Here is an 18,230-nt window from a genome sequence, read left to right on the forward strand (position 1 = left end):
ACCCGTGACCTTCTCTTGTATGTACCAGGTAAATATTATTTTACTGCTTTAACCTCATACCAGGGGAGTAAGACTGGGCCATGAATAAAGTCATTGAGTGACACACTGGAGAGCATTGACTCAGAGTAAGCTTGTCCTTTGTGTGTTTGCACCAATAGCCAGTGTTTGTTACTGTGGCCACGTGGCTATAAAGAGTTCAGAAGGGAATTACCTGCATTTATCTATGTAAGCCTGAAAAACTCATTGTCGACTCTCTATATTTCCTTTAACATCTCTGAAAAATTAAGGCACTACAAATGGGATCATTTTATCCATTTCTCTTGTAGCGTTCTTGAAATGAAGTAACATATGTGAAAGGGTTGTGTGTATGGTATAATAGGGAAATCTGAAGTTCTGCTTTTGTCATATCTCTGCCTGAGTTCACTGGCTATTAAACAGTTTCCATGTGAGAGAAATTCATGAAGGAGGCAGAATAATGATATTCATAGAAGCCATGCTCTTGGTCCAACTGTGAACCTTTAAAACACCAATTTTCTCTTCTAACATAAGAAAATCCATGGTATTCAAGGAAGCAATATTTTGAAGGACATTTAGTGCTTTACATGTGGCAAACTCTTAACAAATGGGAGCTTTATAATCCATTTAGGCAATGTGCTTGTTAAAAATACAAACAATTCTTATTTGCACATGTTGCATTTAAAACAGTATGCTTAAATCCCATACAAGCATGATAAAGTACATAAAACAGATTCTTCATCATCCTTTATCATCACTTGAGGTCAAGAAGCAGTAGCTAATGTCAAGAGAATAAAGTGAGCCCAGATGTGTGTTATTTCATGAATCCATGTGAAAGAAAGCTAGTCCACCCTGGGTTCTGTCTTCATCCATTATCTTCTAAATTAAATGTATTCAGGTTGTGGATCTGCTCTTATTTATTTCTTCTTTAAAATTGATTGCTTTCAGTTTTATTCTTGCCAAGAGACTGTTTAACATGCCCATCAATAATTGATGTTTAAGAGCAGGCTCACTCTTTGGGCATCCTGTAAAAACCAGTGGTTTCTTCCATCTGAATGAACACTAAGACAAAGTACCAGGAAGAAAACAGTTACTCATATGAAGAAACAGCAGAGTCGACAGACCCGAGTCAGGCAATGCTGAGCTAACACTTATTTTGGGAGACAGAATAAGATCCTATCTTGTCAAATGTCTAGACCCTCATCTCCATGGCCGATGAATTTATCAAAGGACACTGCAAAAGGTGTGCAGAAAGTGTGATTATTTCAAGAACACCGATATGGAAACATTGTTCTCAACTATTGAAATGGACTCAAAAATTTAAAACCGAGTTTTAAAGTAAAAGTAGGAACAATAGTCTGAAGAGGTTGTGAACCAATAGACATGGGTTGCCTGGATGCTCAAAGAAGATGATTACCACTAGAACACCCCCCAAAGTAGCCTATATGACACCTTGATTCAGGGAGATCTGGTCTGTAGAATTACAAAATAAAAATTCCTATTGTCATAAGCAAACAAAGTTGTGGAATTTGTTATAGTAATATTAAGACACTACAACAGCAGTCAGTGATTTGTTTCTGAAACAAATTTGGATATAATTCTGAGAGTGTACGTGAATTGAATGCATATACCTCTGTAAAATTTATATACTACATTTAGAAGACCCAAATTGATGGTACTTAGGGCCGATGGCAGGTAAGTGGATTAAGAGGAAAGTATGAAAGCAGGGCTTGCAGGGTATAGCAAGAATCTACACAAGAAGAGAAACACTAAGCTTTTTCTTCACCGTGAGCGAGATAATGAACAAAAAGGTGTATTTATTATGTTTCTGTGGTTGTGATGAAATATGATCAAGATAATGTATAGAAGTAAGAATTTATGTGAGCTTATTTTTGCAGAGGCAGAGTTCATAATGGTGGAGAGGCACAGCAAAAAGCAGCAGGACCAAGAAGCTGAGAGTTCATATCTTCAATCAGAAACCTGAACAAAGAGTGAATGGAAAGTGAAGCAGGGGTATATAAACTCTCTAAGCCTCCTCCCAGGGATGTACTTCCTCAAGCAAGAATTCACTGCTCCATAATCTTTCCAAACAGTGCTACCACTCACTGAATCAGATGCTCAAAAACGTGTGGTGGTTACTTCTTAAATCAGCAGCACATTAGATCAGGACCTAAGACCCTCACCAGGAACCAAATTGCCATCCTTATGGTCTTGGACTTTCAGCCTCAGGTATGGTGAGCAGTAAAGTGTCTATATTGTGACTACAGAAGGTTTAGTAGCAGTTCAATCTGACTAAGACCCTAAGACCAGTGTCAAAACTTTATTTCAAGATAAATATTTCAGGATGTTAATATCAACAGAACTTTGTCATACACAACTCCTTTCTAATGGTTATTTTATTTATTTACATTTCAAATGTTAGCCCCCTTCCTGACTTCAACTCTGCAAACTCCATATTTCATTCCCCTCTCCCTGCTTCTCTAAAGGGTGCTCTCCCCCACCTATCCACTCTGGCCTCACTTCCCTAGCATTACCCTACACTGGGAACCTTCACAGGACCAAGGGTCTCCTCTCTCATTAATGCCTTTGCTTCATGTATAGCTGAGGCATGGTTCCCTCCATGTATAATCTTTGGTTAGTGTTTTAGTCCTTGGGAACTTGTTGGTTGATATTGTTGTTCTTCCTATGGGGTTGCAAAACCCTTCAGGTCCTTCAGTCTTTCCCCTAACACTTCCATTGGGGTTCCTATACTCAGTCTGGTGGTTGGCTGCAAGCATCTGAATCTATATTGGTCAGGCTCTAGCAGAGCCTCTCAGGAGGCAGTTATATCAGGTTCCTGTCAGAAAGCACTTATTGGCATCAGCAATAGTGTCTGGGTTTGGTGTCTGTGTAAGGGATGGATCCCAAGGTGGGGGCACATATATAACTCTCATGACTATATTGAATTCTTTTTCTCTTGTTGGCCTTGTGCTTTGTTGAGAAAATGACCACACTATTAGAAGTCACTCCTCTAACAGAGAAACAAGGTTTTTGATTTTATTTTTAAAAGTTTGTGTCTCCAGGATGGGTAGAGATTTTTTTTTTTTTTTTTTTTTTTTTTTTGGCTTTTCCATCATGGTTCTACATAGCAATAGACAGAAACTAATTATGGCTGACTTAAACCAAAAGAGCACAAAATAAAGTAAAATAAAGCCTAGAAATTATGAACATTATTATATAAATTACAAAACCATAAGGTAGACCAAAAATATAGTGAGAGAAGCATAAACTGTATATAAATTCTAGTTAAATTAATAAAGGTATTATAAAAATGAAGAAATCATGTCATATATGCTATATGGATTACAGCAGTTTAAAGAAATTATATGGAGAAATTTTTAAGCCATGTCTGCTCTGCCAAGGGATGACATCCAAAGACCTTCTAGGTCTATGTGATCTAACTAGAATGCAGACATGCCACATACCTTTAATTCCTCTGACTGGAATATAGATATACCCTTAGTGTATACCTTTAAAGCAAAGTTGGCAACCAAGTTTGAAAGTGTCAGTTAATTGACGGGTAGACAAAGTGACGAATCAGAGAAAGATTTGACAGAATGATTCCGAGACAGGATACACCCAGCTCTCAAGATGACAGATCGGAATGAGAGAGTACTTAGAGAGCAGCAGGGGCGAGTACAGTGAAATCCAGTTCACAGTTCAGTTCAGTTCAGTTCAGAGTGATTGAGTTTAGAGCAGTTCAGCTCATGGAGCTCAGAGGCAGTCTTTCCAAGATGAGTTATTCAGTCAGAAACCAAGAGAAGCTGATTGGAATCAATCAGCTTGGAGAGGAGTTTGAACCAAAACAGCTGAGTTGAACCAGCCAGTCAGAGTTCAGAAAGAGCTAGAAAGGATGAGTTTATTCAGTAGTGAGTGTCTGAGGCTAATACATTCTATTCCTAGGTTAGCAGATGGAGGCTGGAAGCTGATGCCTTCAAAGTCTGAGACTAGAAGTATGTAGGCCTAGGCCTAAGGGTAGTTAGATAGAAACACTCCGGGCTCAATCCAAACTGTGTTTTCATCAGGCCTTGACACTTGTCTCATGCTGTCATTTCTTTTGAGAAAATAAAAGCCGTATTCACATTAACAGACTTGGGAAAGACATTTTACGTGGAGACAATAATATTTAGTAGTTTAGGTCTGAGCAAACCACCAGCTATAAAGTGTGAAGCTAAAAGAAAGGGGAGGCCATATGTAAGGTGTCTTTTGTGGAACAGGGAAATCATCCTGTGGATGTGAAGCATGCTTCTAAGATAGCATGTGAACAAAAATGAGAACTGTCGCTTGTTTTGTGTGACAGTGATGGTTTACTGATAATCTAAATATATATAAATGCAGAAAAAAAGCATCCAAATTCCCTTTCTACAGCCCATATCTCTCATTACTCTACAAGGTTATAGCTCAGCAATTAGCTAAACACACATTCCTCAACTTTACCCCAGATTTAGCCCCATGTTTCTGCTATGGCATTTGGTACACATATTTATCTCTCCTATTCTAGCCTCAGCATATTGACCTTTGATTATATTTATTGTAACCTACAGAGTCTAGACAAAGTAAGCAAGACAGATTGCACCTAAGGAGACTTGATGCCCAGTGCCCCACTTAATAGACTCATGGTCTAAGAAGCATGATATACTGAAATGGTTTCCAGGTACCATACATAATTATGGAAACCCCAGCAGCTAGCCATACTTGCTATCGAGTAGGGCACTCATCCTTGGTGAGAGACACTGAAATGAACTCCTTGAATTGAAAATTGATTTTAAGCACTCTTCAAGAATGTGGTATAAAAAGCAGACTTCTGTGAGCCCCTCAGAATTTCATCACTTAATAAGTGGTAGTTTTCAGTAATCAGTTGCAATAAAAGTCATACCTCTTCTTGCAATGACCTTCAAGCAAATTTAAGATAACTATTTATTTTTCTGTCTTCCTCTCACCTGATGTCAATAATGAAAAGTTAATGACATTCAGTGGACAGAAAGCTCGCTGTGAAGTTCTCCTAGCTCCCTAGCTATGCTGCATTAGCTACAGTAAGATTCTTTAGACTATTTCCAAATCTCGCATCTGTGAGTCCCATAAGTGCTTGGCCACACTCCCATTCCTTATGCTAAATTCCTCCTGAAAAGAAGTTATTTTCAGCTGTAGCTAGGTAGATGAGGCAGCCAGACTACGAGAGCTGGTTGTCTAGAAACAGATTCATTTTTCATTAAGCCTGTGGGAAGAGGAGGGAGGAAATTCTGAAGTCCTTTCCATGTCAGGGCGACTGACACACAACATCATGGGCACATCAAGTGTCATGTCCCTGCTTTTGCAACAAGATGGCATTTTTCTGAGTTTGTCTTCAGAGATGCCCTTTCCCCCACATCTGTACGCAATGTAAGGGCATAATGGGGAGGGCATGTTTTTCTCTTGACTTGGGTGTGTTTCTTCTTTCTCTGGAGCCAGTGGATTCCAGAGTGAGTGAAGTAAGCACTCCGACAGAAAGACACAAACCAGAGAACATATCCATTATTTGCCTGGTTCAACAACAAAGAACCTCAGTCTTTCTCTGTGGGCGCTTGAGAGTGCTGCCCTATAGAGATGCTGTCTCCACTGCCACCTTCTCTCGGTACTACATATCCTGTCTTGATTGAAGATGGATCTACTGTGAACAGTCCTATACATCTCATGGTAATGTGGAACACTGAAATCACGGGCAGTACAAGGTGTAGAGCAATGCCAGGCACCAGTAAGCCTTTGATAAATGTTTACGATGTAGACTATACACAATTGGTCTCATTTCTCCCTATCATTTCACACAGTAATGATGGACATTTCACTGAGTCTGAGCTTGTAGAATGTGATCCAAAAGGAATTAGGATATCTTCAAGATTTAAGAGATGTTGACTATCTGCCGAACAATGGGCAGCCTAGACTTTCCTCTTGCTGACCAAGATAGCCTGTAGTTGGCAATACTCCATGCTGCCCTGGTAAAGATGCTTCTGACTCAAGTTCAATGGTCAGTAGATATACAATAGGGATACATGTTGTGTAGTTTGCTTTGCTTCAAAAGGATTCATGACTTAGAGACTTAGGCCTCAGTGTGATGATAGGAGAGATGAACACACTCTTAAGAGGCAGGGATTAATGGGCAAGCCTTAGGGCTTGGGAGATAAAAGAGATTCTTAATGGACCTGTATCTGATTCTGAGAAGTAACTGTAAGGGTTTGGAGAGTTTGTCTCAGTAGATAAGAGCACTAACTGCTCTTCAAGATGACCTGGATTCAGTTTTTTACCAATGCCATGTTGTTGCTGCTCACAACTATTTGTATCCCCTATCCCAGGGGATCTGACCACTGCCTCTGCCCTCCCTAGGCATCAGACATGTACATGGTACACAGACATATATGTGAACCAAATACCCATACTAGTAATGTAAATGAACATTTTACAGGGAGCAATGTTGTCTTCCTAACTTAGGAGTGACCTCTTGCTCCTACAAACACTTCATGCTCACCAGGAGGTCACAGCACAGTCAACCTTGTGTTATTTATTGTGTTTTTAAAAAATGTATTTAGTTTTTAAACTGAGCTAACTATCCTTTGTTTTCTTATAGCGTCCATGTTGTAAAAAGGATATTAATGATGAATAAGAAAGAGCTGAAACATCCTAGAGGCTCATCACGTGATTGTGACTGCGTAGTGCTAAAACAGACAGGAAAGAACACATGTGAGATCTCAGATGGGTTCTGATAGACACAGATATTTCTTGACCCCTTGCAGCTTGAACAAATTAACAAAAATGGATGATACATCTAGTTTCTGCTCATAGTGGATACCTCCAACATAAATGTGTATTTCTATATTGGCCCAAGGGCTCATATTTTCAATTAGGCAAATTGGATAGGTCCTAAAGTTAGTAGAAATGCCCTGTGAACTTGTGAATTATAGGTAGGTATTTGCGAGTAAATGGTGCCTGAAAGCCACAGAGCTTGCCTACGTCACTAGAAATTGTGACTATAATATTTATAAAGGTGCAGGATTCACAACCACTGTCACTATATCACCATAGCTTTTAAATGGATTGGCTTTTCTGCTCGTACCATGTAGATTACCTAACACAGTGCTCTGTCCAGTTTCTAAAACAGAGTTTTGTGCTTTGTTTTGGTTTGGTTTTAGTTTATCCTGAAGTTGGCCCATAATTCTTTCTAGCGTAAAAAAGGGATTGGCAGGATTTCAGAATAAACAAACATCTTAGCAGGAGTCTTAGGACTTGGGCACATGCAGACATTTTCTGCTAAGCAATTTTCTTTAAAATCTGTGAGATTCACTTACAGTTTCTGGCATCATGTGTTCAAAAAAAATTTTAAAGCTTGAAAACACTTTTCTCTACAGTCTTTTTATGGAATATCTTAGATTAAGTCTTAAATCTGCCATTTAAATTTTGTCTTGATTTTAACTGCTATATTTAAGTCTAACATAGTAACATTTCATGAAAGTAAATTGATTATAATGGCAGCAAATCTATCCTGATAATGGAATACATTTATTTTTGAGATTATTACATTTTTTCGTTTACTTAAGATTTTGAATTAAAAATCTGTTTATTTACAAAGACTTTTCTGTTTCTTAAGGGAACATCAAATTTGAATGAGAATATAAAATTTTAGATAAGAAAAGCATATGTGGGCCATGTGGGTTAGTCACAATAGATGTGTGTGTGTGTGTGTGTGTGTGTGTGTGTGTGTGTGTGTGTGTGTGAAAGGGGGGCAGAAGGAGAGGGAGAGACTAACAAATACAGAAATTAATGACATGCATGGTTTTTGAAGCAGCTTCAGATCAAAATATTACGTGGGTCATATCATAAGGAGAGTAAAAGAACCCTTTAAAGGGATTATCACAATCAGAAAGCTAGATTCTGACTTCCTAAGAGAAGGAAACTGGTTACAACAGAGACGATGTGTGATTCGTCTCCATCTCTCTAAGAGACACAAAGACTTTCCAAGATCTGAAAAGTCTCCCAACCAAATGATTTGTTGCTGTTATCCTGCTTGATAAAGCAGGCTGGGGCTGCCCTAGCTGTCCGCCTGTACGTGGACAAGTCAATTGCCCTCCTCATCTCTGCTGAGTAATTTCTGCTTAGAGAAAGATGGTAGTGACTGTCTTTTCGTCAGTCACAGGTAGTGTGTATTGGCACCACCACAGTTTAACACCTTATGTAACTGTCCAGCACACAGAAAGGGTGAGCTAACACCAAAAGGCATAAGTGAAGTCCAATCAGTGGAAAACAGGGAGTTGGAATAGTTTAGATTTCAATGGTTCTCCCAACAGCCTATATGTTAAGGGTTTAGTCCTTAGCATTCAAGTCGGCAAGCAGAGAAAATGTTATCAGGGAGGGACTAGTGGAAATCTGTCAACAATTAAAAGGGGAGTAATGGAACCTCTCTCCTCTCCTTTCCTATTTTTGTTCAGCCATGACATGAACACTTGGTTTCAACATGTTATTCCACTATGATAAGCTGCCTCTTCCGCCAGAGATCCGCTAATCTTAGGATCACCCACCATGGACCAATGCCTTCAGAACTATGAACGAAAGCAACCCATGCCACTCAACAATTAGATTTTCTTAGGTTTGTGTTAGAGTAGCGAGAAGCTGACTAATGCACAATCTATGTACATAGCCCATCTATACATATATAATATTCATGTTGTGTTTTCAAGTATATTCACATGAAACAGCTTGAATAATGTGTTGTATTAATTAAAACCAAAATAAGACTCCATAAAGCTATTTATAACTAGATTTCAGGAAGACTGTTCTGTACAGCCTGCTTTTAGGCAGCTTCCTAACTGAGTAATCTCTAAGGGCCCAAGTCTATACCCACCAATATTTGGAGTAGACACTCCTGTTCATCAGTCTCCTTGATTATCTAGACCAATATAAAAATGTCATGTTCAGTGCTGTGCCTTTAAACCTGAGGGGAGGACAGGTCTGGGGAGGGTCAGGCAGTAGGATTCAGAAAAAAGATGAGTGACAATGATGAAGTCTTCTGTTCCTAACAATGAATGAAAAGTTCTAAAGATTTGAGGTTTATATATAAATCCAGTGTTAGCCCCAGTTTCTGTTCTTGCTCTCTCTCTCTCTCTCTCTCTCTCTCTCTCTCTCTCTCTCTCTCTCTCTCTCTCTCTCTCTCCCTCCCTCTGTGTGTGTGTGTGTGTGTGTGTGTGTGTGCTTTACCGACTCAGTTATCTTGTTCATACTTTTGGAAAAATACCCAAGGTGTAACATGAACTGTTCCCCACTGAGATAGAAACAACTGTTCATGCAAACACCTGTGCACATGAGTCTTCACTATTATCTGTGCATTTTGTGAAACAGCTTTTGAAAAACACACATTATTCTTCCAGCCTCTAAGATTCGGCAATGTTCCTTGTTTCATGGTTCTAACACTGTTGCAGAGGCAGGAGTCGAAGGATTTGCTTTTTTTAATTAATAATTTTATTCATTTACATTTCAAATGGCATCCCCCACCCCTTTCCCTCTATGAGGGTGCTTCTCCACCCACTCACCCACTCCCACCACACCACTGTAGCATCCCCTTATGCGGAGGCATCAAGCTGCCACAGGATGAAGGGCCTCCTCTCTCACTACCATTGATATCAGATGAGGCAATCCTCTGCTACATATGTACCTGGAGACATGGGTTCCTCCATGTATTTATACTCTTCAGATGGTGGTCTAAGTGGTTCCTGGGAGCTCTTAGTCGTCTGGTTCTTTCTATGGGGTTGCAATCCTCTTCAGCTCCTTCAGTTTTTCCCCTAGAACTTCTATTAGGGTCCTCTGGTTCAGTCCGATGGTTGGTTGGTTGGGAGTATCTGCATCTGTATTGGTCAGGTGCTTGTAGAAACTCTCAGGGAACAGCCATACCTGGCTCCTGTCAGCAAGCACTTCCTGGCATCAGCAATAGTGTCAGATTTGGTGTCTGCAGATGGGATAAATCCCTAGGTGGGGCAGTCTCTGGATGGCCTTTCCTTCAGTCTCTGTTCTATTTTTATATCTCTGTCTTTCCTTTGGACAGAAACATTTCTGGATTAAAATATTTGAGAGAGGTGGGTGGCCCCATCCCTCAACTAGGGGCCATGCCTATCTACTGGAAGTGGTCTCTCTAGGTTCTACCTCCCCTTCATTGGATATGTTGGCATTGCTTTGGGTCCACGGAGTCTCTTGCTTCCCCGGCATCTGGGAATTTTAGTGACTACCTTCAGTTCCCCATCCCCACTGCTACATATTTCTATTTGATTTCTCGGCCCTCTGTACTTCTCTCCTGTCCCTCTCAGTACCTGATCCTGTCCTCCCTTTCTCCCCTCCTCTTCCTCCCAGGTCCTTCCCTCCCTCTATCTCCCGTGATTATTTTGTTCCCCCTTCTATGTAGAATTGAAGCATCCACACTTTGGTCTTCCTTCTTCTTAACCTGCATACGGTTTGTGAGTTGTGTCATGGGTATTCTGAGCTTTTGGCCTAATATCCACTTATCAGTGAGTATCTACCATGTATGCCATTTTGTGTCTGAATTACTTCACTCAGGGTGATATATTTGACTTCCATCTATTTGCCTAAGACTTTCATAAAGTCATTGTTTTTAATAGCTGTGTAGTATTCCATTTTCTGTGTCCATTTTTCTGATGAGGAACACCTGGGTTGTTTCTGGCTTTTGACTATTATAAATAGGGTTGCTAAAAACATAGTGGAGCATGTGTCCTTGTTATATGTTGGAGCATCTTTTGGGTATATGCCCAGTAGTGATATAGCTGGTTCTTCAGGTAGAACTATTCCCAATTTTCTGAGGAAATGCCAGTTTGATTTCCAAAGTGGTTGTACCAGCTTGCAATCCCATCAGCAATGGACTGGTGTTTCTCTTTCTCCACATTCTCACCAGCATCTGCTGTTGCATGAGTTTTTGATCCTAGCCATTTTGAATAGTGTAAGGTGGAATCTCAGTGTTTGTCCAGTTTGTATTTGCTCCTGGGAGCACAACCTGTATTCTGGATCTTCTTCCACTCAGCCCACACCCAGAAACAGCTTGATCCCCAGGAGTTCTGACATCTCCAGGATCACAGGTGAGGCCCCAACCCTTTCCCCAATACCTGGCCTAACTGGGACCCTCTAGTACCCAAGGAACACAGGAACCCCAGCCCAGGCCAGAGGGTTTTTTCTGTTTTGCATCTGTTTCCTGGAGTGGAGGCTGTGCTCTGCCCGCTCCCCAATCCACCCACAAACACGGAGATAGCTTGACCTCCAGGAATTCTGACATCCCTTGGACCTGATTTTCCTTTTCTATAGTTTACGGGCACACATAAGCAGGTCTAGAGAACTGATGACAGAGAGTTGAAAATAATTTTTGATAATGTTTTTATTTAGATAAAATGACAAAATAATAGAAAAGTTACAGGAACCGTACATGGAGCTCCCATAGATTTCAGGTCCTCCATTTGCACAGGTGTATACACAGGTGACACAGGTGAGTGTGGTCACACATCATGTGCACATGAGAGATACATGTAGTCCCTCCGTGCCTAAAGGTGCTTTGTCACTGAGCTCTGTCCCCATCCCTAAAAGACAGTGGGGGGTTCATTCTAATTAATGTGCGAGCTCCTTAAGCAGACTATTAATGTAGCTACTACCTAACTGCACAGCTTAAGAGGATGAAGTCCTGTTTTATGCTTTCTGATTGTCCGTGATTCCTATTAGTTCCCCAGTACTGAAGTTTAGTTCCAGAAAGAGAGGACATGTACCACTTTACCTTCTTAACAGACAGTCATTGTGACATCATCAGCACAGCTTTGCAAGGCCTGCAACACCCTCCAGCATCAGTGTGACTGTTTAACGAGACACTACCAGCCTCTCCTGGCTTTGAAATTAGTCTTGTTTTAAAGCCACATCCTTTTACAGAGTTGACACTGGGGAGTATAAACTGTCACCATTAGCAATAGAACTGAAGCTCCATGGTGAGGAAATTACTCAGTAACAGAGCCCTTACTCACATGCACAGTCCCTGTGTTCAGCCCACAGAACCACACATACATGCACAACAGGAGGGGAAGAAAGAGGATTTGGGAGGAGGGAAGGGGAAGGAAAGGACATTAGTCCAGAAGGAAAAAAAGAAAGTCTTGAGATCTTCACAATGAAACCATGGTGATATTTTCTTCATTAATACTAGTGGTTTCTGTAGAAAATATTAGGATATTTTAACTAGAATAAAACTTCACAGGTGTCCACTGAGTAATACAAAATTTTATTCTTAGCACATACAGTAAAATGGTGAGTGGAAATGCTTAAGAAGCTATCAAAAAAGATAAAATGAAATCTCATTTTCTACTTCTGACTTAAACCTTCCCCCTTGGATTTTATGGCTCAACATGGTAGTAGAGGGTCATTTAAACATGTATGTTGGTGAGCACTTTGCCACTGTCCTTGTGCAAATGTTAATTCCACGCCTTAATTAAATTTGATTATTATTGCCTGTTAACTAGGGCTATAAGTCCTTGTATTCTGAAAGCTTTGCTATGAGTAAATTATACATAGATTAGTAGGAAGTACATTGTTACTATTAATTAAAATGTTTTCTCACATATAGCATCAAAATTAAAAGTATTCATTGTATTATATATTGTGCTATAGAGAATATTTTTAATGACAACACATGAAAATGTTCTTTGATACTTGCAGAACTATCTTATGGCACATTTCATCTAATGTCTATTTGCTTATTTTCTTAAAAAACAAAAAGGAAAGGAAAACATATACATAGGCACAAAGATGTCGCTGGAAAGAAGGAATTGATCTATTGTGTTACATATGCCACGATTAAATAAGGAAACCTAACTGAATATAGAGTCGAGAGGCTGGAAGCTCTTGCACAATTAAACACTGTCATTTCTATTCAGAGATTTTATAGGCAACACTACCACAGACACACTTTAACAACCACAGCTTGCGTTGGTCACAGGCTGCAGGTGAATCTATTATTTCAATGCTTAATCTTGACTACAATTGCCTGGAATATGTACAATGTGTTGGATTTTGAGTGCAGGTAGTGACTGCTCTAGAACAAAACTATGTCCCCAAAAGTCACAAGTTACTTTTGAGGTTTGTTTCTTAAATAGAAGAAGGTTGAAGCGCTGAAGTGAACACTTTTTTTTCCCATCTTAAATGGGAGACAGAGGAAACTGTTTTGCCTCTGCAATTTTAACACTGCTTTTTATATTCTGCAATCCTAAAGTCATTTCAGAGGTTCTGCACACCCTCAAAGGCATCAAACATATAAGCATGTGGCTCACTAATCTACCCCTGATGCTTTGCCTAAGAAGTTGGCATTTCCATCCTCTGCATCTTCCTGCTGGAACCATGGTTTAGAATTTGGTCCTTGGTGTTGATAGGCATCCAGAAAGTGACAGATCCCAGGAATGTCGCTGGGGAAGTTTGGTGGAAGTTCCTCCCTTGATCTTGGGGTGAACACAAAGCCAGGACAGTCTTTGAGTAACCTGAGAAAAATTTACATAAAATGAAAACTTAATGTTGGCAGAAACGCTTGGCAATTCAGGAAAAGAACAGAAATAAATGATTATTAATGCACTAATTATTAGGTATGATTGACCAAAGGATTCCCATAATTCAATAGGCAGTACCATGAAAGAATTCTACAAAGAATCCAGTTCATGGAAAATTCTACTCATACATTTGACTCAAATTAGAGGACAGATTGATTACATAATATTTGGGAATGATGTGATTTATATAACTGTGGCATTTTTAAACACAAAATTATTTAAAGTTTTAATAATAGCAAGCATAATTATTGAGATTGAGAAGCATTCTTTAAGTTAAAAATAATGTCATTGTCCATCTATCTATTCATTTACTCATTCATTCATTCATTACATAAACACAACTGAGAAGAAATCCTGGGCAAAAAGTCGTGAAAAAAAAAAGGTAAAATGTTTAAAATAATATGAAAATTACTTTTTGAGATATTGATGAAGTTTTTAAATGGATTCCAAAAATGTAGGACTCAAATGCTCTTTTTGGTGAAAGAAGCTTGTTTGAGACTATGCCTCTTGTACTCCAGTTTGGCTTCCAACTCCTGATAACCTCAGTATGACCTTCTGAACCTCCTGACCCTATCTTCTAAGTACTGGAATTATAGGCACGCACAACCACTCTTGTTAGAAGCAGTGCTGGGATTTATTTCCCTGAGGGCTTCAAGTACGCTAGGTAAGTACTCTGTCCGTGGAACACAATTCCAGGCTATGAGTCGGCTTCAGTTGCTCATGTGGCTGTCTGCCATTTCTTGTGCATTTGTCTAAGTATACCTAAATATAAAGAAACAGCAAGACTTGGCAATAAGCAGGTTTTTATGATTTCAAAAGACTAGATAGTATAACATTCTTGTGATCTGTTGGGATCTAGAATAATTTCTGTTACTTGGGGGTATCTATTAAAGGATATTTTTTTTAAATAAGACAAAATTTGTGGAATAAATTAAGGTCTATGGACATGGAATGATTATTTTCTGTTTAAATGTGGAAAGTGTAACGGTAACTTCTTTAACCTTTAAAAAACCATTTATTTATTTATTTATTTATTTATTTATTTATTTATTTATTTATTTGTGTTTTATGCATGTGGGTGTTTTGTCTGCATGTAGGCTGCACTAGGTATGTGCCTGGTGCCTACGGAGGCCAGAAGAAGGTGCTGGAACATCGGGAACTCGAATTCAGAAAAAGGTTATAAGCTACTAGTGCTCAGCCTGAATTCTTGGAGGAGCAGCAATCGCCATTAGCTGCTGAGCCATCTCCCCAGCCCCCATCTTTTCCACCCAAGTTTCCATTTTGAGACAGGGCATCACAAATTTCCCAGGCTAGGTTTGAACACGCTCTATCCAAACTAGCCTTGAACTTAACGTCATCTTGCCTCAGCCTCTCAAGTAGCTGGAATTTCAGGCTTGTGCTACCACACACACACCAAGACGTCCTCTTCATCCTAGATGAAGTTTAGTTCCTGTGTGACAATGTCACCATTCCTGGTCCTCAAGAATACAGCCTGAACTGTTTAATGATCTGACAGTTTTGCAGTTTTGTCTGATGAGCCTTTTTTTTTTTTGTTCCTACTATTCTGAAACGGGGTTTACCCTTGTCCCTGGTTTTAGGGAGCAGTATTCAAACTCTTGGAAATGGCCTGAATTACAGAGTTGTTGTTATTTTCTATGAGTCCTTTGGATTTCACCCCAGTTTATGTTAAGGAGGCGACTCAGAATGAGCAGGATTCCAGAAATGTTAGCCAGGTTAGGAGTGGGCTAAGCCAGGGGACTAGAATTTGAGTTGCATTAACCCAGCCAGTGAGCCAGTCAACCCTCCCCCTATAAGGGAAGCAGGGAATGAAGGTATCAATTCTTACAAGAGCAGGGCTTCCTGGTTATGACCTCACTACTGCAGCAAGAGCCAGTAATAGGTCTAATAGGTCAAGATTGCATAGGGAGGGGTACAGGGGCTCTGCATTCTGGGCTCAGCCAGGCCTCCCCACGGATGCATTTGGAAAATCCTGAATCATCTCCCAAGGGTAGTGAAAGCCTTAAAGCAAGTTGAAGTAGGAATGCTAAAGATGCTCATTTCAGTTTCCGGGATGCTCTCCAAGACAGAAAGCAGGGATGAAGGGTGGATTCAGGTGGCAAGAGTGTCAAGTGAGACACATGCATTTCAGGCCCTTACTTCGATCAGTACCTGTATGTGGTGGGGCTGACGTTGATTTTCCGCGGCACACTGCAGGACTCAAACTTGTTAGCCAGAGTGACATTGTTTCCAAACAGGCAATACCGGGGCATCTTCACTCCAACGACTCCAGCAAACACTGACCCAGAGTGCAGTCCGATTCGCATCTGAGGACAAAACAACAGTGTCTCGGTCACTGTAAAGTCACCTCCCACCTGCCAGTATTGCTTGAGTGTCACCGCTAGATCAATAACTAATTCCACACCACAGCATTGCCCAGTTCCTTGGAACCTCCAGTGCGCCACACTTCCCATGCAAGGCTGCATTACCAGGGCAGTCGGTGGTCACACCTGCTCCCTCTGCTCCACCTGCAGTGCAGGTGTACTCACCTGTCTTTAACATCTGGAATAAACTGGTTCTCAGGCCTCTTAGGATCCCTGCAGCAGAAAAACAAAGAACCCCTGGGCTGCTCCCAGGAGCCTGTTTTCTCTCTTACATTAAGGAAAGACATCCTTTCTAGATTCTAGAAGGAAATTCTTGAAACAAGGACAAAGAAGGGCGTACCTGTGCTTCCAGATACTCAAAAGGCTAAAGAGGAGTTATCTATTGAACTGTGGAGTTTGAGGTCAGCTTGGGCAAGGCAGATAGATCCAATTCCAAAATGAAAGAAATATCTTTTTAAAAAAACATTATGCTTTAGAGTAACTTTATGCCAAACACTAGTCCTTTTCTTAAATGGCTAGGACCTGGGGAACAGGAATTGTGGTACTGGAGTAGAAATAACAGAGAACAAGGAAGATCAGAGTGTCTGGGGCCCAGATTTTTGTATTTACAATCTGGACAGTCTAGACTTGGGAACCTAAAAACTCAGACCCACACAACATAAAACATATGCAATGCCTAAGCAGAATAAACAGAGTCTGCAATGGAACTTAGAAATTAGAAACGGTCAGAGGAGACTTTGAGTGAAATATTTTCTTTTTATTTTGAGGTATATGCTGGCTCTATTCTAGAGGATATAGTCTGATTCCCCTGACTCCACCTCCAAATGTTGGAATTGGCCTGAAATATTTTTAAGTGAGCTATTCTGAAAAATCCAGCTCCCTAATGAAGGGAGAGGATGCTCACATTATTTAAATGATTGTTATAACACACTTATGCAGGGTCAAGATGTCATAGAATTCTCATGCTTTCCACATTCTATGTCTGTCTGGCCATTTGAAAAGTTGCATTAGCTTTATGTCCTGTGGGAAGCCACTGTATTCGCCATTACAAGATGGCGCCCAGCCCGAAGGGAGAGTGGCCAGTTTTGAGATAAACAACTTAAGTGCGCATGCACGCCTGCCTGTTTTTGCTGAATCATGGTGACTCTGAGTATGCTAATTAGGGCGCACAGAATGCACCAATCAGGTGGCGGCACAGTCCTCCTAAGCATATATAAGGAGGGCTGGTATCTGGGCTGGGGTCTTTCGCTACTTCAATCAAGCCCGCCATAAACGCCTGTAGAAGGATCCTGTTGTGGCGCGTCTTCCTTGCCGGCGAGATAGGCGATCGCTACAATGTCCCTTGAAAACGTGGGCAAAGACTCAGTTATCTCCCTGTACTGCTTGTAATTAAAAAATTCTGATTTTAATTAAAAATGTATTTATTATTGAAATGTGTTGGCTCATGCCCTTAATCCCAACACTGAGGCAGAGGCAGGTAGATCTATGTGTTTTGAAACTATCCTGGTCTACATTAGTAAAAGAAGTAGTGATGAGGGTACAGCAAGTCCTATAGGTCAGAGTATATCGCTGGAGAGTGGGCTCTCCTACCTCCGAGTGCTGACGATAGCACTCACGAGGCTTGCTGAGTAATCTTTCTAGCCCGGGATTTTTCTAACTTTTTACAGATAACTTTGCTGGAAATGAGCAAGAGTCATTCAAGATGGCATACTCCAATTCCCATCACTTTTAAACTAACACACCAGACAAAGCATCCTGCCTAAGACCCACTTTCAGTACCTTTGTTTTCATCTGGGTTATTTCTTCAACTATGAAACACAGGGGTGGATGAGCCTTAAAGCCAGAATTCCACACTAAGTCACAAACATAGACATCTACTCTACCTAGGTTTGCATCTGTAGCAGAATATGGATTTGCACAGCAAATATTTGCACAATATTAAATTGGCCATAAAGACAACCTTAGCAGCACTGTATTGAGAAGGTTTTGCTCTTTTGAACAAATTCCCTGAAACTAGTTTCTTTTTGTGTTTTGATAGTTTTAAATGATAAATTTACTGTAGCATTTTATTATGTTATTTCGTAAGCAGCATAATATAGGCAAAGCCCACACATTCCTACCACACAGCTCTCTCTCTTTTCTCTTCTCTCCCTCCCGGTCTCACGTCGGCTCGAAATAAAAGAAGAAAAGTTCACCCGTCATATAC

At 40.3% G+C, this 18,230-nt stretch overlaps 1 protein-coding gene across 3 annotated transcripts in view; it reads right to left on the minus strand.

Moving 5' to 3' along the window:
* Positions 1–11,428: 11,428 nt before the first annotated feature.
* GUCY1A1 (guanylate cyclase 1 soluble subunit alpha 1) overlaps positions 11,429–18,230 on the minus strand; it is a 111,555-nt gene continuing 104,753 nt past the window's right edge. For all 3 annotated transcript variants that reach the window (XM_080916394.1, XM_080916392.1, XM_080916393.1), the window contains 2 exons: positions 15,813–15,967; positions 11,429–13,577 (listed from right to left, as the gene is read on the minus strand). In XM_080916394.1, the coding sequence (XP_080772520.1) occupies positions 13,373–13,577; positions 15,813–15,967 (360 nt within the window). In that variant the 3' untranslated portion in view covers positions 11,429–13,372. The remainder of the gene's footprint in view (positions 13,578–15,812; positions 15,968–18,230) is intronic.

This window comes from Micromys minutus (assembly GCF_963924665.1).
Source record: "Micromys minutus genome assembly, chromosome: 4".
Classification (NCBI taxonomy): Eukaryota; Metazoa; Chordata; class Mammalia; order Rodentia; family Muridae; genus Micromys; species Micromys minutus.